The sequence below is a fragment of the Oryx dammah genome, unplaced genomic scaffold, assembly GCF_014754425.2.
Source record: "Oryx dammah isolate SB20612 unplaced genomic scaffold, SCBI_Odam_1.1 HiC_scaffold_2, whole genome shotgun sequence".
NCBI lineage: Eukaryota > Metazoa > Chordata > Mammalia > Artiodactyla > Bovidae > Oryx > Oryx dammah.
This window is the reverse complement of record NW_024070186.1, coordinates 98,137,471-98,160,947: the sequence shown is the minus strand read 5'-3', so window position 1 is coordinate 98,160,947 and position 23,477 is coordinate 98,137,471. Positions and strand designations below refer to the sequence as shown.

General features: G+C 40.5%; 1 protein-coding gene across 4 annotated transcripts in view; it reads right to left on the bottom strand.

Annotated features, from left to right (window-relative positions):
* Positions 1-1,194: 1,194 nt before the first annotated feature.
* The window catches only part of USF3 (upstream transcription factor family member 3), a 48,472-nt gene continuing 26,189 nt past the window's right edge, over positions 1,195-23,477 (bottom strand). For all 4 annotated transcript variants that reach the window (XM_040223822.1, XM_040223836.1, XM_040223842.1 and 1 more), the window contains 5 exons: positions 22,718-22,782; positions 21,435-21,463; positions 18,296-18,378; positions 11,190-11,286; positions 1,195-8,512 (listed from right to left, as the gene is read on the bottom strand). In XM_040223822.1, coding sequence (XP_040079756.1) covers positions 2,082-8,512; positions 11,190-11,286; positions 18,296-18,378; positions 21,435-21,463; positions 22,718-22,764 — 6,687 coding nt within the window. In that variant the 5' untranslated portion in view covers positions 22,765-22,782 and the 3' untranslated portion in view covers positions 1,195-2,081. The remainder of the gene's footprint in view (positions 8,513-11,189; positions 11,287-18,295; positions 18,379-21,434; positions 21,464-22,717; positions 22,783-23,477) is intronic.

Genomic DNA, 23,477 nt, shown 5'->3' with positions numbered 1-23,477 from the left:
CACTGGTCCGTGGGTTAACTTTGTTAACAGAGCAGACAGAACAGTTTATATCTCTCACTCCATTCCATTTTTGGCAGAATATAACAAGAAGCAACGGGCTTGAAATATGAGTACACATCAATTGTTTTCTTAACTTTTAATAAAGTTTTCAAAATGGAATACATGAATTTTGAAATATATCTTTAAAATTCAAAATTCATTATTAACTTCAGTGGGGCTTAAAAAAAAACTCTATATCAAGTTCTACTCCTCAGCAGGTCTCAGGTGCCAATTTCCTATTTTCAGATGGCAGGCCTATTTTGAAAGAGCTAGTTTATACCTTAAAATCTATGTCCAGGTACACACACACTCACACACGTGAACTTATATAAAGACAATTTTTTGAAGCACCATTTCACATCTACCATCAGGAAAAGCAATGAACAAATTCATCTTCTCACTGTAAGTGAAAATACTGACAGAGCTTCAGTATTTTCAGGTTCTGAAAGCTTCAGAGCTTTCAGAAATATTTGAAAAGTAAGGCTCAAATAACTGTAGATTCCAAACACACTATTAAGTGATCAGTCCCTGATGATTAAACAAATGTCAAAGAACCTATTTCAAAATCAAATAAATGGAACAAAGAGAGAATTCTACAACAAAATTCAATGAATGAAACAATCCTTAACTGAACACATGCAAAATCTCCCAATACAACTGGCTATCATCCTTATGGCCTGATGCAAAACGCAAGGACAAAATGGAAAATATCTGTGTACTCTGCTGTTTAGCTTTCCACTTTTAAGGCTACTTGTTTAAGGAAGACCTTTGCTTTACAGGACCTTGGCACATTAAAGGATAAAATCACTGGAGATGGTGATTGCAGTCATGAAATTAAAAGATACTTACTTCTTGGAAGGAAAGTTATGACCCATCTAGATAGCATACTGAAAAGCAGAGACATTACTTTGTCAACAAAGGTCCATCTAGTCAAGGTTATGGTTTTTCCAGTAGTCATGTATGGATGTGAGAGTTGGACTACAAAGGAAGCTGAGCGCTGAAGAATTGATGCTTTTGAACTGTGGTGTTGGAGAAGACTCTTGAGAGTCCCTTGGACTGCAAGGAGATCCAACCAGTTCATCCTGAAATAAATCAGTCCTGAGTGTTCACTGGAAGGACTGATGTTGAAGCTGAAACTCCAATACTCTGGCCACCTGATGCAAAGAGCTGACTCATTTGAAAAGACCCTGATGCTGGGAAAGACTGAGGGCAGGAGGAGAAGGGGACAACAGATGAGATGGTTGGATGGCATCACTGACTCAATGGACATGAGTTTGGGTAAACTCCAGGAGTTGGTGACGGCCAGGGAGGCCTGATGTGCTGCGGTTCATGGGGTCACAAAGAGTCGGACATGACTGAGCAACTGAACTGAACTGACGGTTCCCTCATTTGAAAAACAAGACATGGAATTCAGATAATTTATGAATTGTTATAATTAAGGAAGAAGCTTCTACCTAAACCAAACCTTGGGGTTAAAGGTTGATTCACTAACTCACCTATTTGCTAACTGCTTGACTTGAATCATGGACATTCATTCTACATTAATTCAACATCTGCCATGGGTTAAGAGACTGTTCCAGAATACACTTGGCCAGCATTTGGTTACGAGCCACTGTGTTCTATCGAAATGTCTGTATTGTTGGAAAGCAACTCAACTATCTCAACTGTCTATTTTACAAATTGTCAACAATCAAATTTAAAATCTAGGTGATGACGCCAAGATGACTTCCCCCAACTTCTAGTTGATTAGTATCTAGACAATGTCAGATTACAAATCAAACCTGAAAATGTAAGTCTGCTTGGGAAATTTAAAGCACACACCGTGCAGTTAAAAATGAAAGATAAGATTTTTTTTGACAACCTAGGATGTGCCTCATCTCTGACATGGCTTCCTTACATTCAGAAGATAACTGGCAACTGATTAGACAAACACAAGGAGATACACTCACACAATCTCTCTCTTCCTGTGCATGTATGTGTGAACACACACACAAATATATTTGTAATCTCACTCGTTACACTTATGTTTAGTCAGTTGGTATTTAAACAGCTGAACTGCAATCATGACCTAAGATATGGCTTATGTTGTGGGCAGGTCTGTTGGAGGACTGCTTGGAAGAGTCTGAGGCAGAGGAGTTTGCTATCGTAAGCAAAGGGGACATCGCTGAGCCGTCAGGAAGAGCTGTAGCTATTTCTGGAAACAAAGATGTCATATTAAAATTGGATAAGTGAGAGTTGGTCATGTGCATTGGGGGCATGTCGGGGAGAAGAGGAAAACTTGGTTGAGCAAAGCCAACAGGTCGGGGAGGAGACAGAATTGATCCAAATCGGTTATTCAAACTTCCACTGTTTACCTTCTCTGTGCTGGGATTTGAGAACATTTGATTAGAAAAATATGGGATTGAAATATCATTGGACAGTGTGGGATGAGCAGGAGAGTATGGAGGATAGAAGGAGGGGAGAGTATTTTGGGGATCCACAGGGATGAGGGCTGGGGTTCGAGTGGCACTAGGCTGAGTAACCTGTGGAATAAAAGAAGCATTAGCGTTTATTGGCGGGTTCATGCCACCCTCAGGGATAAAAGGGAAACCAAAATTTTGTGACAGCGTGTGCTGGTCAGGCACTGAATTATCATTAGGTACTTGTGGGCTATCTGGCATGAAACGAACAATACTTCCTCTCTTTTCTGCAGCAGGTTGTTGGCGTCCAAGAATCATACTGCCGCCAGTAGACAGAGGAAGGTGAGGAAGACTTGGATCAAAGACATTGCTATGTCTTGGGTTTCCAGAGCGAGTCCTTTCAGGTGGACGAATTTTGGAACTGCTGCTGTCTTGCAATGGATGCCTTGATCGCTGGGGAACTGAAGAACTGGTTTGACGTACAGGAGGCCCTTGGTCAGCGTTTCCGTGAGACGCAGACGGATGCGGCAAAGCTGGCCTTACAACCCCATGCATGTTGGTTGTGACTGGAGGGTTCATGTGGCCCTTGGCCCCATGACTGTCAGTAATCCTCATGGGATTGGATTTCTGTACAGAAACATTGGGACTCGTGTTTCGACCTTGAATATCTCCTGAAGACGAAGAACTTGAAAACGGAATATTCAAGGTGCTGTTCCGGGTGTTAATTGCGCCCAGGGACATGTCACAGCTCTCCCTACTCTGACTCTCACTCTCCCTTCTAATATGGACACTTTCATGGCTCGGGGGACAGTTATATTCAATTGCAGAGGAGGGACCACACTGTGTATTCCTCTGATGTTCTGAGAGGGATCTCTGACTCCCAATGACCTGATCGCCCAGGTGAGGGGCAAGTAAACTCTGCATGAAACTTTGGTGACATGTATTTTCACTGTCCCTTGTTGGGATAGCATTTCCTGTTGGGATGCTCTGAACTGGTGGATAAGGTAATCGCTTTTGGCGGTCGACTGGTGGTGGACCAGGGTTTTGACTAATACGAAAAGCTTGGGGCTGCATACTCCTCAAGGATGATACAGGGTTACCTATTTCATTATTTCTTGAAGACTGTACTTCAAAATTATTCTGGGGCTGCTGAGTGGCTCCACTTGGTTTAAATGTCTGACAGTCAGAAAGGCGGATATCTGGGGCAGTATGGTCCACACGACCCTGCATATTATGAATGGCTAAACTCTTGTTTCTGGGAACATCAAGGTAGCTTCTCATTTCAAGCTGATCTGAAACTCTGGAACCCTGAATCGATATACCCATTCTCTGCTCTGAATTAGAAGATGTTTTTCCAATGAGTGCCTCAGCAGAGTAACTTGAAACTCTGTTTCTCTCTGGCCTGTGTGGAGCACAGGTCATGTCTGAAGGTCTCGTCACAATACTCGATTGGGATGCCATTTGCTGCTCTATGCCTCTTGATGTCAACAGCCTCTGCATTGGATTATGCCCGGATACGTGTTCAGAAGAAACCCCCGGAGCTTGCTGCCGGCTTCCCACCTCCTGCTGGTGCAGAAGATCTTGACTGAGATGGTTCTGGTGGTTCCGGCTGGTGGAAGGGTTCTCACAGCCCTTCTCTGCCTGGGAGCTTCCAAAATGTTGCTGCACCTGTTGCTGCATCTGCTGATGGTGTGGGTGCGGCTGCCCGCTCTTAGGCCGCGATTGGTCAGTTCCGTGATGCTTGGGTTGTAAAGACAGCTGAGAGGCCTGAGTGCCCTGAACAAGATTCCTCTTTTTTTGCATCTGAACTTCCTGTTGCAGGGTTCTCTGTTGGTGGATGCTGTGGGGCTGAGAGTGGACAGAGCTCTCTGCGTGAGGTACGTGACGCTGCAGCTGATACAAGTGATGCCTCTCTCTCAACTGCCCTGCTTGCTGCTGCTGCTTTAAGTAGAGGTGGTTACTATGTAGGTGAGGTACCCCTTGAGCTGGAACATGTTGCTGCAGGGCCTGCAGATGTTGGCCGGCCTGGGCTGGTTGCTGCTCAGCAATGGAAGCCTGTGAACCACACTGAACCTCGGTCTGCCTCAACGTGGGGACCACAAAGTTGTTACTAGGCGGAAATAATCGGGTAAGGCCGTCCCCGTGTGCTGGGTTGCTAATAGGTACAACTGAGTTTGAAGAGTTGGGAGGAATCTGACCAACCATCATTTGAGTTTGATCGGAAATGCTGTCTGGAGTTCGGCTCATCAAGGACAGACCTTCAAGCCGGAGTGGGGCTGGCTGACAATGCTTCTGACGTTTAGCTGAAGACAGTAAAAGGTCATCCTGGACAGCACGCTTAGCAGAGTCTTTACGGCTTTCGTGACTTGGCTTTAAGAGTGGCTCTGGAATCGGTGTGTTTGGTACGGTACCAGCAATAGTATTTAGCTGTTCTTGGGAGTATTCGGTCATCAGGGATGGTCCAGGAGGCTGACTGCCATAGGAGCCAGATGAAACTGTCAGATTCACTGTTGTAGGAACAGCTGTTTGCCCTGAAGTTTGGGATAAACCAGTGCAGCTGACCAGAGGATGGCTGAGGGTACTCTGGTGGATAAGATTATTCACACTTAAACTGGTGATGCTTGGTGGTTGGGAAGTCGAAACCTGTAAAGAGGCATTTGATGTTTTCATTCCTATAGAACAACTTGGTTTTTCAAGGGGCCTATCCACACTGGCTTCAACTGAGTCCTGAGAATTAAATTCATTTGGTGTTGCTTCTACCTGTCCTGGACCATTCTCTTTAGATATCTGTGTTTTGAAAGGCTGGTCTCCCTCTAAAGAGGATGCTTCAGAAGGCTTTGAAGGAACTTCCCGTATATCAGCTGGTACCTGGGTACCAGCTCTTCCCTTCTCAAGGTTCTCCTGGTCAAAAATAGCTCGTGCTGCAAGAGCAACTATATCAGTTTGCTCCACAAAGGTACAGCTGTCACACGTATTAGTTGTTGCATTGCTGGTGACATCCTCTCTGGCTGTTTCAGGAAGCATAGATGCAACTGAGAAACTACGACTACTGCCAGAGCTGGTCGACATGGGAGAGTCAGCCTGCCTACTGGTGAGCAAAGAACCATTAATAACCTCCTGGTCAGGGATGCAGGAATGAGGCTGTCCTGGATCTCTATCATCACTGTTCATCAGTAATAGCTCCTGTTTGGGATGCAACTCAACATTTGAATCAGCTATTTTAGAATTTTCTGAAGAGAAGTCAGGATGGTCCACCTGGACTGAAAGAGATGATTTCTGAGGGTCTTTTTCTTTAGCAAGACCAGATAGCAGTGCAGTTAAACCTTGCCCCTTTAAGAGACCTGCAGTTTGTACTGTATCTGATGACTCTTGCTCAGCCCTGCAAGGGTCGGCAATGACTTCTACCTCAGAAACACAGTCAGTACTTGTAGTGCTCGTGGCAGATGACAGATGAGAAACCTGAGAGGCCAAGATGGGGGCATCATTCGCAGAGGAAATCAACACACTGGCCGACGTGCAGGATTTGGCAGCCTCTGGCAACGCCAAACTACTTGGTGGCTTATCCTGAGATGTCTCTCGTTGCGAAATGGGGAGAAAATCTTTGGATTTTGCTGGGGCCATTGTAAATTGTTCACTTGTTACAGATTCTTGAGAGGGTGAGCTAGACTCTTCGGCTGACTTAGATTTGGGTACAGACTCAGGCATCACTGATTCAGAATTCAGAACATTCAAAGAATGTGAACCAGAAACACTTACACTATTCGTCTGGGACACAATGGCAGATGGTAACACACCAGGGAGGCTTTCCAGAAGTCCATCATTACAGGATGGCTCTGTGGAACCTTCAGTGCTAGGGCCATCTGACTTGCCCACATCTCTGACTGGATTCAGGGAGCAGGCTGACTTGTTAGTGGCTAAGTGTTTCTTGACACCCGGCTTCTTATTCAACCTTTTTGCCTTCGTGTTAGGCAAACAAGCCACAGTGTTCACTGAGGGAGTGGTCACTAGGTTATAAGTACTGGGTGGTGTGGCTGAATTATCTGTTGTCACGGGAGGTGCTACAGTTGTTAATGAAATACAGTTAGCTGGGGTGATTTGACTATTTGCAGCAGTTTGAGGATGGACTGGCTGGCTAACAGACAACTGTACACAGCTTTGCCCAGCCATCTGCGATATGCTTTGATTGAGGCTGGCCAAAGCGCCAAATGTATTCAGGGCAACATTGGTATTTGGATCTTCGCTGGTGGTGGGCTGAATAATTTGCATAGGGGTTTGATTTGTAGTTCCTGATGAAGACATCACAGGCTGCAAAGCAAAGAGCTGTCCATTTAAAGAAATGGTTTGAGGCTGCTGTTGGCTGGATACAGTAACAGAAAAAGTTTGTGTGGAATTCGATGCTGATAAAGATGTAGGTCGTGGTAATATGTGGACAAGGTGCTTTCCTCCAAAAGTCTGCGGGGTGGAAACATTTTGCACTGAATTGTTAGACCCTATGATAGCACTGGCTCCATTGACAGGGAGTCGAACAGAACCAGGAGGTGGAGCAGAGAGAAGTGGCAAAGTATTCTGGTTAGCTGCCTGGATGATGACTATCTGCTGACCTACTGTTTGGTTGGGAACCTCTGCCCTCATCACTGTTGGGCACGGGGTGGTGCTGGGTGGTTGAAGAATGATAACGTTCTGATTAGCAGGAGCTGCATTAACAGCTGACCCCACTGGCTGAGCCATCTGAATCACCTGCATGGCGGAATTCAATGGGAGGATACTTTTTGGAGGCTGAGACTTAACTTGTGGCTGGGTGATCAGTGGCTGCATAGGTAAAGGTGGACAGGAAGGCAAGGTTACAACTACTTGCTCAACTGGCTGCCCCTCTGCTGGAAAGGAATTATTCAAGCTGATGCCTGGAGCCACACATCTACTGTGGTTGGCTGTGGTGGGGCTAGTGCCAGACTCATTTAATACCGGGGTCACAGCAGAAGACGGTGTCTGGCTTAAGGGCTGAATAGTGTTTCCCGCCAGCTGCAAAGTAGTCCACGTTGTCTGTGTGTTTCCAGCTGAGGAAATTCGGGTAAGGCTATTCATGTTTTTCAAATCTGAAGCACTGACAGCTGAAGAAGGCAAAGAGCAAGAAAGAGTCCAACCACTGTCCATAGGGTTTGCAGAAAGGGTGCTTACAGGCATGGTGGCCATCCCTCCTCCAGGGACAGATGGGGATACCACCATGGTAACACTTGCGGAGTCTGCACCCTTGCTACTGCTTGCCACACAAGAATCACCGGCAGGTCTGGGAGGCTGGGAGCAGACTGCAGTGGTGATGGAAACAACCAGGGTGGTTTGAAGATCACTTCTGTGATCCTGTGCGCTCAGGCAGGACTCGCTTCCAGGCTGTCCTTGAGTGGCAGTTGCTGAGCAGCTGGAGGAGATGCTTGTGGCACAAGGGACTGTTTTCTTCAATACTTGGGGGCTTTCTTGCCCCTTCTTATTTTCAGAAGAATTCTGATCATTTGGACACGTATGCGATGAACGATGCTGGAGTGTTTCAGGCCCAACAGGAACAGCGATCAGTGAGCTGCTGGTGGGACCAAGCACACTCGACTCACTTTCAGAGGTGGAAAGCTCGAGAATATTTTGAGCAGAAAGAGCAGCAGGAAGACAAAGAGGAACAGGCTTGTTGGCAGCCAATGCAGAAACCGTGGTCTGATGCCATGGCTTGTTTTCAGAAGGGTAAACTCCAGAAATAGACACAGGAGTCACAAGACTGCAAGTCCTCTGCACTGGCACCACATTGGCAGTTTGCTTTTGTAAATTATGACCAACATTAAAGGTTATCCCCTGAACAGCTGTTCCCTGGCTGTTTCCACCAGGCTGATTCCCACTGGAATAAACAATGATATTTTTTTGAACCTGGTCACTGGGAATAACAACAGAGACCTTTGAATTTTTAAGATTTCCTTTCCAGTGGATTGTGGGGTCGTCATATAAACATATGTCATTTGCTTTTAGTAATTCAATATATCGGCCATTTTCTTTTTGAATTTCTTCCAGTTGTTTACGTAGCTTTTTAATTTCTTCAGCTATAATATCAAAAAGAAAAAAATTTTTAAATTACCTCTAAATGTCAGTATTTACATTAATTTAAGAAAGAGCTGTATACTGAGCTACAGAATTCTAATTTTAGCAGCCTAAATACCTCAATTGAGAATCTTCAGCTCTTTTACAATATAAGTTCTTCTTTTTAGAATGGTATCTCAAACCTCTACTCAATCCTTGTAAAGGTACATATCTTTAAAGATCAACAATTCAAAGGTCAAAAATTACTCATTATGTAGAAATCTCAAAATTACCAAATTCAAAATAGGGCAGCTAAAAAGGTGAAGCAAGGAAAGACATACTGCTTTCATGGAAACATGCTAGGAAAATAACACTGAATATCAGTATAGTAGCATTTCAATGTTAAAATAACAAACATTACTTATGGTGGTAACAGTCTTTTCCCCCCTCCCCCAACCGGCTACACCTGCCACCCAGCTTGTGGAATCTCAGTACCTTGATTAGGGGCTGAACCCATGTCATGGCAGGGAAAGTTCAGAATCCTAACCACTAGGCAACCAGGGAACTCCAGAGCGTCTCTTTTATAAATGGCTTTGAAAAGTAGAGACCAAGTAGAACATGTAAGAAGTAAGGTGGGAGGGCGATAAGAAAGCATCAGTGGTAAAACTTGCATTTTCCTTGGTAGGGCCATGTACTCTACTGAGGAATGAAGATGTCTCTGATGCCCTAAACCATTTTAAAAGAGACAGCCTCACTCATGGATCCTACTAAGGATTAGGCTTGGCTGCTGGTATTTATGCTCTGTGACGCTATATAGCTCCACCTGCCTTGTCATAGTGCTAGGCATTCACCACTCCCTCCGCCAAAGGCAGCTGATCCTCAAGGCCAGTACCCTACATGGTAGCCTGAAATAAAAAGTTCTGTTCCAACAAGGAGGAGCTGAGACTATCAAATTGCTTTTCTCAGGTATTTAAACAGGAGACACAGAAGATCAGAAATTAAAGGACAATTATCATGGACTAAATAATAAAGATGACTGTTCTCACTTACTGGACACTTACTCTATGCCTGGTACTTTGCATTCACTGTCTCATTTAATAATAACAAAAATAGTAACAACAACAGATAACATTTATCAAGCATTTTCTATGTTCTGGGCTTTACTCTAAGTGCTTCACCTGTGTTATCTCTTTTAATCCTCATAACGACCATGAGATGGGAACTACCTTTGTCATCATTACTTTTAGATGTAAAAAAGCAGGTTCAGAATAACCATATAATTTGTTTAAAGTTGACCAGATAGATGTTATAATTATCCTCATTTTAAGATAGAGAGACTGAGACTTGGCGCTGAGTGAAGGAAGCCAAGATTCAAACCCTGATGGTCCTGACTCCCAAGGCCACTGCTGTGGTCACTGTGCGAGACTGTCACATGGACAGTGAGTATGCGGAGGAAGCTGTTGGGAGAAGAAAAGAAGAGAGAGCAGAGGCACACACACACACAAAGGATGAGGACAGAAACGACAACACAATAGGACTTGAGGGCCCTCAGGTGGCCCCCAACTCCTGGTCTGGCTATTCAGCTCCTCTTGAATCCCATGCCACTTGAGTTTCCCTTCTCCTTAAGGTAACTTGATGGCCTCAGACACTGGGCTATGAAACCAGAGGAGCCCTCACTAGAAACGTACACATCACTCTAGCCTTATCATCCCTTTTGTGGGTGCCAAACATTGATTGGTTACCAAACATTGATTACGTATCTAATTGCCCGACAGCAGCATAAAACAGGACCTGGACCATAAAAGACAGCTGGCTGAGGCAGGTGGGGTAAGCTGTCATCTAACTTAAAAGTAAACAAGAATTCAGAGCGCTGACCTTCTAGATGTGCTTTCCAGTATCCTCCTCGTTTCTTACAATAATCACTGGTTTGCATCATCTCCACCTCAATAAATTCCGCCTTTGTTTCTCTCCTTTTAAGGTGACCTACTGAGTTGTCACAGGAGATTCTCTCTCTGCTATTCTCAGAGACATAAATGAAACATGGCTCAAACTGCCCTACCCCTCAGAGCTTTACACTTGCCTGGGGTGTATTTCTTCTCAGCTGTCGAAAGGAAACCTTCCCTTCAGTGCAAGTGGGAAAACAGAACTCATCTGACAGCATTAAAAAAGTCACCTCTAAAAATTAATATTATTAAATGATCAGGAAGTCTGAGTCACACAATACATGCAGTACACACAATTATGAACTGAATGCTTTGGCCTTCTGAGTTAATCCACAGTTGAGGGTTGACACAGGCATATACCTGTTTTTAAGTTACACTGAGCAGGACTCCCCCTACATCCTCTTATGGGATTTTCCCTAGCTAGGAGATCCATCTAGAATAAAGGAGAAACAGAACTATTCATGAGTTAAGCAAACAGAAAGTACAAAAAAGAGTATAAAATAAAAATTGTGTATGCCTACAAGGTAAGAATTGGGGAAGAGATATGCCTACAAAGAAGAGGGGAAGAGATAAACTTGAATAAAGGCTGAATTTATTTACAACACTATTCTCACAGACCCACTGAATACAAGGTCTTAATAATGTTTTGGGGCAAAAAAAACCTTCTGTATCCTAATACAGTATCGTAAGTTGCACTGTGTCACAAAGGCCTGAACACTGAAAAAACAATGAAAAGTAAGACTCTCAAAATCTTTACCTTGTTCATTGTTTCCTCCGTTAAGCAGGAGTTCATCGTTCTGCCTTTTCAATTCTGTTATGTACTTAAAGGCTTGGTCCAGGATCATATTCTTGCTCTGTGAAAGAAAGTCAACCATTTAAAAGTTTCACTGGAGGTTAAGAACTTGCCAGAAGAAAGTTAAAGCTTTGGTTTTTCCGATACGTATGATACATATCTTTTCACAATTTAAAACTGGCACTGTAATTCAAAAACTTCTACTATTCACCTTTTATTTATTAAGTATTTATTGAGGCTCTGTTCTAGGCACTTGGGATGTAATAAACAAAAAGGACAAAGTTCTTGACCTTGAGGAATATTACTTGTTTATGAGGGATTATTATATAAAAATATTTATATTTACAAATAAAATCAGGTGGTGACAAGTGTTATGAAGAAAAATAAAGTAGGGTCTTTTACTCTTTCAATCAAGTCGCCTCCCCTCCAGGCTCCAGTTTGAGTTTAGATGCATCTTTCTCTAGGAACTCTTTCATGGGCCTCTCTGTTCTAGAATTCTGCGTCTGTCTACATTGCAGGAGACCTGGGTTCAGTCCCTGGGTTGGAAGATCCCCTGGAGAAGGAAATGGCAATCCACTCCAGTACTATTGCCTGGAAAATCCCACGGACAGAGGCACCTGGTAGGCTACAGTCCATAGGGTCGCAAAGAGTCGGACACGACTGAGCGACTTCACTTCACTTCACTTCACTTTCACTTTGGGTAAACTGCAGGAATTGTTCCTCCCTTACTAGAATATTTACTGTATGCTAGAATCACAACATAGCATAATGGGTGGGAATGCAGGCTCCTCCACTTAACATTTTTGTAACTTGGGAAAGTAACAGTCTTTCTAAACCTCAGTTCATTTGTAAAATGAGGATAATAAAAATGTCTACTTTGAAGGTGTGGTAATGTTAAAGGCTTTATACAGAGAGACTCTTCGAACTCGATGGGGTATAGAGAAAAAGTGCTTCATAAGTGTTAGGTACTTGTGGCTACTATATATCTGGTCCTATGTTAAGTACTTCAAATGCATTATTTCTTGGACTCATTAGAAGAACTATGTTGTTATTCCTTACTTTTTTAAACTTTATTGAGGTACAACTGACTAAGATATTTTTTAAAAAGTAATAGTAAAGAAGGGTAAGGAAGGAATTACAGAGATGGCAGAGGCTACTCTGTGCTGTGGACTGAATGTTTGTGTCACCCCATAATCCATGTTGAGTCCCTAATCCCTGAAGTGATGGGGCCTTTGGAAGATAAGTAGGTCATGAGGGTCTATTCTCATGGACGAGCTCACTGCCCTTAGAAGAAAAAACATGAGAGAGGTGATCACTGTCTCTGCCATGTGAGGACACAACCAGGAAGAAGGCCCACATCAGGATCCAACCAGCTGGCACCTTGGTCTGGGACTCCCAGCCTCCAGAATTGTGAGAAATGCATTTCTGTTGTTTAAGTCACTCAGTCTGTGGATGTTCTTAGAACAACCCAAACCGACTTAGACATTCTGCTACAATATATTTCATAACAGGAGGCAGAGGAAGGCTCTCTGTGAGGTGATGTCTAAGCAAAAATTTTAAGGGAGTATAAGAAAGCATGCCCTGTGGACATCTGGAGAAAGAAGGCTCAAGCAGCAGGACTGGCAAGGACTAAGGCCTCCAGGCAGGGTTGAGTTTGGCGTGTTGGAGGAACAGAATGAGACAAATGAGATGAATGAGACAAACGGCAAGTATACAGGGAAACAGTGGGAGGAGACAGGCCAGAGAGGGCCTTTGCTGCTGCTGCTGCTGCTAAGTTGCTTCAGTCGTGTCCGACTCTGTGCGACCCCACAGACGGCAGCCTACCAGGCTCCCCCATCCCTGGGATTCTCCAGGCAAGAACACTGGAGTGGGTTGCCATTTCCTTCTCCAATGCATGAAAGTGAAAAGTGAAAGTGAAGTCGCTCAGTCGTGCCAGACCCTCAGCGACCCCATGGACTGCAGCCTTCCAGGCTCCTCCATCCATGGGATTTTCCAGGCAAGAGTACTGGAGTGGGGTGCCACTGCCTTCTCTGGAGAGGGCCTTTAAGACCATACAAAAATTTCAGATTTTAATGTTATCCTTTACTGTGTCAAACACAACTACAAACTATTCTAAACAGTAGGTTGAGATAACAATGGCACTTGATTGGGTTTTGGTGCCATGCTCCTAGTATATTCCATTTCTAAGCTTTTACAGAAAGGTTGCATTTTACATCAAAGTCCCTGTACTCTTTATTCAAATTTTAAAAATGGAAAACATAATATATACATAATGCAAAAAACGTAAATAATGAAGAGATATATAATGAAAAGCACATTCCTTTTGACTTTAGCCCTCTAAAGCCCTGTCCAGAGTCAACCAAGTTACTTATGTCTTTCCAGAAATATTACATGCCAATACATGTATATGTTATATATATGTATATGTTATATATATGTATATGTATACACACACATATCTTTTTTTAAAACTCCAAAAAGAAGGATACTATAAACAGTATGTTACATGGATACAACTAGAGATTATCATACTAAGTGAAGTAAGTCAGAAAGAGACGGACAAATACCATATGGTATCACTTATATGTGGAATCTAAAACACAGCACAAATGAACCTATCCACGAAACAGAAACAGACTCACAGACACTGAGATGGGACTTGTGGTTGCCAAGGTGGAGGGAGGGAGGGAAAGGGATGGACTGGAAGTCTGAGGTTGGTAGATGCAAACTATTATATTTAGAATGCATAACAACAAGGTTCCACTGTATAGCACAGGGATATCCCTGGGATAAACCATAGTGGAAATGAATTTTTAAAAGAGAAATATATATATATATGCATATAACTGAATCATTCTGCTGTACAGTAGAGATTGACACAATATTATCAGCCAACTATACTTCCCTGATAGCTCAGGTGATAAAGAATCTGCCTGCAATGTAGGAAACCCTGGTTTGATTCCTGGGTCGGGAAGATCTGCTGGAGAAAGGGTAGCTTACCCACTCCAGTATACTTGGTCTTCCCTTGTGGCTCAGCTGGTAAAGAATCTGCCTGCAATGCGGGAGACCTGGGTTCAATCGCTGGTTGGGAAGATCCCTTGGAGAAGGGAAAGGCAACCCACTCTAGAGTCTGGCCTGGAGAATTCCATGGACTGTATAGTCCCTGAGGTCGCAAAGAGTCGGACACGACTGAGCGACTTTCACTTCATACTTCAATAAAAAGATTTTTAAGCATGTTATAATTTTTAAAAACATACTTTATTATGGTCATTTTAACAATATTAATTCTTTGAATCCTTGAGCATGGTATATCTTTCCATTTGTTTGTGTCGTCTTTAATTTTTTTCACCTGTGTCTTATAGTTTTCCAAGTACAAGTTTTTACCTCCTCAGTTAAGAGTTATCCCTAGGTATTTTGTAGCTTTTGATGCAACTGTAAATGGGATTGTTTTCTTAATTTCTTTTTCAGATAGTTTGCTCTTAGTGTATAGAAACATAACTGATGTCTGTATGTTAATTTTGTATCCTGTAAATGTATCATACAACTTTACTAAATTCATTCATGAGTTCTAGTAGTTTCCTGGTGGCATCATTAGGATTTTCTATGAAGAATACCATGTTATCTGCAAAGAGTAAAAGTTAACTTCTTTCTTCCCAATTTACATTCATTTTCTTTGTTTTTCTTATCTGATTTCTGTGGCTAGCACTTTTTTTCTATTGGAAGATAATTACTTTACAATGTTGTATTGGTTTCTGCCATACAACAACATGAGTCAGCCATAAGTATACATATGTCCTCTCCTTCTTGAACCTCCCTCCCACCCCTCCATCCCATCCTACCTCTCAAGGTTGTCACAGAGCACCAGGTTGAGCTTCCCCTGTTATAAAGCAACTTCCCACTATTTTACATACGGTAATGTAAATGCTTCAATGCTATTCTCTGAATTCATCCCATCCTCTCCTTCCCCCATGTGTCCCCAAGTTCTCTATGTCTGCATCCTATTCCTGCCCTGCAAATATGTTCATCAGTATCATTTTCCTAGATTCCATTTATATGCATTAATATATGATATTTGTTTTTCTCTTTCTGACTTATTTCACTCTGTATAACAGGCTCTAGGTTCATTGACCTCACTAGAACTGACTCAAATTTGTTCCTTTTTTATGGCTGAGTAATATTCCATATATATATATATATATACCCATTCATCTGTTGATGGGCATCTAGGTTGCTTCCATGTCCTGGCTATTGTAAATAGGGTTGCAATGAATACTGGGGTGTGACTAGCACTTCTAATACTATGATGAGTAAAAGTGGCAAGAGTGGGCATTCTTGTCCTGAATAAATGCTTGCAGCTTTTTACCACTGGGTATGTTAGCTGTGGGCTTGTCATATATGGCTTTATTATGCTGAGGTATGTTTTCTCTATACCCACTTTGTTGGGAGCTTTTATCACAAATGGATGTTGAATTTTGTCAAAAGCTTTTTCTGCATCTATTGATATGATCACATGATTTTTATTTTTCATTTTATTAATATGGTATAAAACATTGATTGCTCTGCAGAGAGTGAACCATTCTTGCATCACAGGGATAAACCCTTCTTGATCATTGTTTATGATTTTTTAATGTTCTTTTGAATTTGATTTGCTTATATTTTGTTAAGAATTTTTGCATCTACATTCATCAATGATATTGGCCAGTAATTTTTGCACTCTTGGTTTGAAAGGATTAATATTGTTAAAATGAGCATACTACCCAAGGCAATCTACAGATTCAATGCAAAATCAAAATACCAATGGCATTTTTCACGGAACTAGAACAAATAATTTCAATATTTGTATGGAAACAATCTTGAAAAAGAACAGAGTTGGAGGTATCATGCTCCTTTATTTCAAATTATACTACAAAGCTTCAGTAATCAAAACAGCATGGTACTGTCCTAACACACACAGCAATGAACAGAACAGAGAGCCCAGAAATAAACCTATCTATTTATGGTCAATTAATCTATGACAAAGGAGCCAAGAATACTTTGAGGAAAAAGACAATCTCTTCAGTACATGGGAAAACTGGACAGCTACACATAAAAGAATAAAATTGGAAATTTTCTAACACCATACACAAAATAAACCAAAAATGGATTAAAGACTTAAATCTAAGACTGGAAACCATAACATTCCTAGAAAAAAACCCAGGCCAACATTCTTTGACATAAATTGTAGCAATATTTCTTTGTATCGGTCTCCTAAAGCAAGAGAAACAATAGCAAAAATAGATAAAACAGACTACATCAAACTAAAACTAAGATAATGTCCTTTCTTAAAGCAAAAGTTGAGACAAAAGCAATTGATAATGCCCACCTGCTGTTCTCTACTGCAGACAGGGGTGGGGACATGAGGCAAAAGTGAAGAAAGTCTAAATCTATTCAGCTTCTAGAAACCAATACTGACTTCCACTGCACACTCTAGGGTACCAAGAAAGAAATGATTATGGTTTCCTTTCAGAGAAACTTGTAGGAATAAAAGCCAAGAGGAGGAATATTTCACTAGGCAAATAACAAAGCGTACTGAGCAGTTACTATACACTGAGATATGGGGAAAGAAAAACAATCAGGAGACACAGTGCCAGCCCTTACGTTTGCTTTTGTGTTAAGGAAACAAAAAGTATATTTTTAAGAAGACTGAAAAACACATTTAGGCAAGATGGGGTACCACCTTGCAGGGAAGAATGAAAATAAACTGAATTATAAGAACTTGCTGAGGGAAACAGTGTTGAGAAGTGAACAAATTGATCTGGCCCTCCCCAACAAATGTCTGGGATGGTTTGGGACTGGGAGGCTCCAGTAACCATGGAAGGTGGGGTGAGGCACGGGGCTAAAAATGAGGAGACTGGTAGAAAGATTCTTCTTTTGTAATAAGAACCAGTCCCCACACACACTCTATGCAACTGGATGACTTCCACTCCTCCCCAACCACAGGAGACAAGTTTCTTTTCTGTGAAATTTGAACCCAAGGATTTCAGCCTCAGAGATACTTTCATGGCACAGAAGTGGATAAGATGAGGCTCCTAAGCGAAAACATGGTGGATGGGGAAGTAAAACAATGCTTCCTAAAGCATGAGACTCTCCAGCGCCTGTTCCCTGCCCCAGCTCCCAGAATAATGGCAATGAGTTAGTCCTCTTCCAACCATCCCCACTACTAGGTAGGGTGGTGAAGGATCTTTCTCTAGAAAATAAAAATTAATATCTAATTCCAAAAGAAGAAAATCTACAAATGTTGGCACTTTTTCATTCAATAACAACAACTACAACAACACTAGATCATCAGACAATCACTAAACTATTAGGACCACCAAAAGATAAGCCTGTTCAATCAGCTTTTTAACTCCTCCTTCTCAAATATGAAAAAACCAGCTGAGGTGTCATTAAATGTTTAAGGAGTGTCTCCAAAAAGAAAGACAGAACATCAAAACAGAGGAGAAACATTTTTAAAAACCAAACCCCTTTACATTATTCTCAAAGATGAGATATACTGGATCATCATAAATAACATAAAAGGAACAGAGACAATAAGAAAAAAAGACATGGGAATTAAAAATATAAGAGCTGAAATTAAAACCAGAAGAGTTGAGGACTCCCCTGTGATCCAGTGGCTAAGACTGTGCTTCCACTACAGAGGGCGTGGGTTCTGTCCCTGGTCAGGGAACTAAGACCCCACATGCCGCCTGGCCAAAAACAAAAAACAGAAGATTTGAAAGAGACCAACTAATTGAGACTGAAAAAGAAGGGTAGAGGGTTCCAGAAGTAAAGTCTCAAAGGAAAAATAAGGAAAATGAAATTTCATGGCAATTTGACCATGCAGAAATTACACTAAGAGACTGTTGGGAGGTGTGGAAAGAATTAGAGCTATGTACATTAAAAAATTGAGCAAATGAAAAACCATGAGGTAATTATTAACTCTAAAAAAACATTTTTTGACAGGGAACAAAAATAATCATTCTGAGCACAGAAACAACTTAGGGAATTATCTGATCACAAGCAATTGGTTAAAGTATAAGAGGATTTCTTACCTGTTTCAGTGCAGGAGAGCATGGGATCAGCTCTCCTATTCTATTTATCCCAGCATTGATTTTCTTCTTTCTATGCCTCTCCACTAGATAGAGAAAAAATTCATTTATCAAACCTTGCAGTCCTGCTGCCAAAGTGCCTAATTCTCCAAGGGTAAAGAAATTTTAGGTAAAGAAATCTCAAAGAAAGTCTTATCAAACAGTGTCTACTGAATACAAATAACCATAAGAAGATTACTAAGAATGTCATATTCTAAGTTTAGTGTTACGGAAATCAATACAAGCCATACTTTTTTTTCTTTTTTCCTCTCCCCCACCTCCCCAAGAGCTTTCTCTACCTTTAATCACCTTTTATTTGGATTTTAAATAAAGGGATCTGTAATAATTAAATTCAAATTACAAAAACAAATTACTAATACTGTATTACTCTTAGGTCATTATTATATTTCAAGTAATTATTAGAGATTTTAATAACTAAATTTCAAAAACCTGCTACTAGTTATGTTACTAGAAAGCTGCTGCTTTATAGCAAACATCAAATTAGACCTTTCCAGGCAGATTAAAGAACTTTAAAACACCTTTTATGCTGACTAGACAGAATTTTGGAGTAGAAATAGCTATTAGTTGTGACTTAAATAGATGAGAAAAGGCAGTGGCTTATTTTTCTCTATGGTGTCTGTGCTGTTCACTTTGCCCCATGTTAGGAGCTAGACAACTGACGACTTGTGAGAAATGTTCCAGGCTTGCATGCTACAACTTTAAAAGCTGTATGAAAGAGGCAAGAAGATACAAGAGATGATCTAAACAGTTTCTACAAGATAATGAAAATAGAAAAATTGGTTTACATTTTGTTAATTTTCTAAAATCTTCCTTTTAACAAAGGATTTCAGTGCTTCTAAGAAGATGACCTTTCAGATATAGCATAAGTAGGTCTTATTCCACAAATATATATTTTTGCCTCATAATCTAGCAGTGAGAATGACAGTGATTTACTTTCTCAATAAATTACTATCAGGACATATTTATTGTCCCATGTGACATTTAATTCCAATAAAAAAATTTAGTTCATAAGGCAAAAAAAAAAAACTTAGATGTACTGATAGGGCAAAAAAATCACACAGAGTGATAAAATAGAGCTCACCATTCTTCTGAATGCTCTAACAATAATATTTGTTGTTATCTAAGCACATATTTTCTAATGTGTGTAGACAAAACAACAACAAAAATAACATTAAGACTCTATCCACAGTGATAAAAGGGAATTGACATGCAGTGAACTCCCATTCTGAGGAACAGCAGTGTCCCATCAGTGTTCAACACTTCTTTCCATAAAGTTTCCTCCAGGTTCCTTTCCTTAGGGAAAGGAAGATATTATTTATAGAGTAAAAGAAACAATATGTATATTTAGATCTGACTACAGTCCCTGATGGAAAATAAAATGTTAAACAATATATCAAATTGTCAATGTATGCACAATTACTTCTATAAATGCTTACCTGGCTATGGCCTGTAATTCTGATATTTAAGATAAAAGCAAAATTTTTTTTTCTATATTTCTTCTTATAATTGAGGATTCCACAGCTTAATTTAAAACTGGTCACATTTCAAGTACCTTTAAAATCTACAGCCATTTCTTCCCAACTCCTGTAGGCAGCTAGCCTCCTCTAAAATTTCTGCAGACACATACTCTTCACTCTTTCCATAAGGAGTATACCTGGAATTCCTCAGTGGGGAAATCACTTAAAACACTAGCTCCAATGGTATACTAATCCTTAAATTAATACTAACAGTAGTATTCCCATCTCTCTCAGAATTTTCCACAGTTTATTGTGATCCACACAGTCAAAGGCTTTGGCATAGTCAGTAAAGCAGAAATAGATGTTTCCAGTCCATTCTGAAGGAGATCAGCCCTGGGTGTTCTTTGGAAGGAATGATGCTAAAGCTGAAACTCCAGTACTTTGGCCACCTCATGAGAAGAGTTGACTCATTGGAAAAGACTCTGATGCTGGGAGGGATTGGGGGCAGGAGGAGAAGGGGACGACCGAGGATGAGATGGCTGGATGGCATCACTGACTCGATGGACGTGAGTCTGAGTGAACTCTGGGAGTTGGTGATGGGCAGGGAGGGCTGGCGTGCTGCGATTCATGGGGTCGCAAAGAGTTGGATACGACTGAGCGACTGAACTGAACTGAACTGAATAGTAGTATTATTAGTAATACTAATAGTCGACTGGTAATACTAATAGTTGACTAGTCTACTAATAGTAGACTAATTAGTAATACTACTAATAGCTACTAATAGTAATACTACTAATAGCTGCTAATAGTACTATTAGTAATACTAATAGTAGACTAGTAATACTAACAGTAGACTAGTCTACTAATAGTAGACTTTTAGTAGCTACTATTTAATTGCTACTAATAGTAGACTTTTAGTAGCTACTATTTAATTGCTACTAATAGTCTGCTGCTGCTGCTGCTAAGTTGCTTCAGTCGTGCCCGACTCTGTGCGACCCCATAGACGGCAGCCCACCAGGCTCCCCCATCCCTGGGATTCTCCAGGCAAGAACACTGGAGTGGGTTGCCATTTCCTTCTCCAATGCATGAAAGTGAAAGTGAAGTCACCCAGTCATGTCCGACTCTCAGCGACCCCATGAACTGCAGCCCACCAGGCTCCTCCGTCCATGGTATTTTCCAGGCAAGAGTACTGGAGTGGGGTGCCATTGCCTTCTCCGTCTACTAATAGCCAAATAGCTAATTAGACTATAAGTCTTCATGAGACTTAGGGAGTGCTTTGTCAACTAAAAACAATACAGCACAAATCATTACGTATAAAATAAATAAGCTATATGGTACAACATAGGGAATACAGCCAATATTTTATAATGACTATACATGGAGTATAACTTTTAAAAATTGTGAGTCACCATGTCATACACTTGTAATTTATATAATACTGCACATCAACTTTACTTCAACTTTTAAAAATGAAAAATAAAACCCCAAACAATAAAAGAATACTTTCCTAGAATGTAATGAATAATGATTCTGTGCTCATAACATGAAAACACAATCAGCTACAGTATAATTTCATTTTGAATACAAAAAATGCTAACAAATAAAATTTAAAGTATTGTTTCTACCTGCATTGTGTGTCTCCCGATTTTTCTTTCTGAAACAAAAAAATATAGATAATAGGAACATGAAAATAATAAGAAAACATTTTACTTTATATTTTGAGAACCAAAAAAATTAATTTGATGAATCTGTATTTGTTGAATCAATAAGAAGCCATTTAAAAAAAATTTTTCTCAATAATAGATTATGGTATAAAAACCTGACTGCAGATACATCAGTATAAATTCAGAATTCACAACTGCTGAAAGTAACTACTATTCTCTATTTTCTCTTACCCCAAAGTAATTGGTTGGGAAGTAACTCAGTCACTGAAAACTGACCTATTTGAAAAATGTAATTAAGGAGCTAGTCAACTCCTAAAGTGATATGCCAAGTACCGCTGACTCTTAAACAACATGAGCTGGGACTTGTTCACTTATACAGAGATTTTCTTCAATAGTGAATTCTATAGTACCATAGGAACCAGAGTTGGTTGAATCCATGGATATGGAACAGTGGATATGGAGGAACCGTGAATAAGAGGTCTGGCTATACCCTAACCACCACTATGTTCAAGGGTCAACTGTAGCTGATTTCCAATGTTTGTTCTGGCACTGGCTAAGGGTTGGGGTGACTGTGTAAAGAAGACAAACAATAAAGAGGAACCTTGTAATCCCAGAGAGGGAAGTGTGGCAGGCACTGGCACTCACACACTAACAACTGGCATCTGAGACATCTTTTGCATTTATATACGTTAGGTTATCCAAATTCTTACATTTTCTCAAAAGGTGATCTACTAAAATCACCAATTTTCCCATCTATTCAATACATAAGCATTCTCTAATAGCTATTTAATCTCTAACAAAGATTGTAATATTTAATAATGGAAACATTGGTCATCCAATTCTAAGCAGAAACATTGCCCAAAATGATGGTTCGTAACATCACAAAATGTCTATTCAAACTGACTTTAGTCTAAGTGAGCTTTGCATCCACCACAAAGACTAATATTGAATGCAAGTAAAAACCTCAGAAGAAACTAAACATTTAGCATATATTTAGGTATTATATTAACTACTGATAGTCATTTAACCACTTACACGGTTAGCAGAATTCAAAGGACAGGTAAATTTTAACTATATACCCCTTTCCATATATCTATTTATATTTATCCACAGCTATTTTTGAAGAGTAATGGTTTTCTAGACATCCAAATTAAAGTTCCCTAAAGGACTACCTATTTCAAAAAGTGGGGACCAATTCTGCTTATCTGCCAAAACTATATTATTTTTGGACTGTGGCTTCATACCTGTGCTGCTTTTTTGTAGGAGTCTCATTCTCTGTCATTTCTGGCATGGTTACAGTGATAGGAACCTACAAGGCATGAAAAGACATGTCAGAAAGTCTAAAGGCATTCTAGTATCTGGGAGAAACTGATTAATAGCAATTCGGTTTGAATACCAAGATGCTAAAAAAATAAAAGTGACATCATGAAAAAGCACTGGATTAGGTATTGTGGACAGGAAAAAAAGTATAAGAAGATAGGACAAAAAATATTATAACCAGCAGGTGGAGAACATGGTGAATGTCAAATGGGAGATATAGCCAGGAAGTGCTTCAGAACACTGGAGAAGAGAAAGATCATTACAGATTTAGAAATCAAGAAAAGCCTAAAGGGGGTACAGATTTGAGCAAGATCTGGAAAGACAGGTAAAACATACTTGAGTTGGGAGAATATGTTCTTTGCTCATGATACAAAATTGAAAACAATGGTCATTCTCTCTGAATGCAGAAAAACCAAAAGTGACAAGTGCACAAATATATGCTATCCCATATATGGAAGCAAGCGTTCATTCATTTACTCATTTGCTGGGCTTCTTTCATTTCAAACTTCTAGAAGTTTTAAACACTATCAGTTGAGAATCATTAAAATCGGAGTTTGAGCATGAAAATTCTATTAATACTTAAAATACCATGATACTAAAGAATACATATATTATATGGAAATACACTCAAAAAGCCTGAAAGCAAATATATTACAATATTAAACAAAGTTATATAAGCCCAGG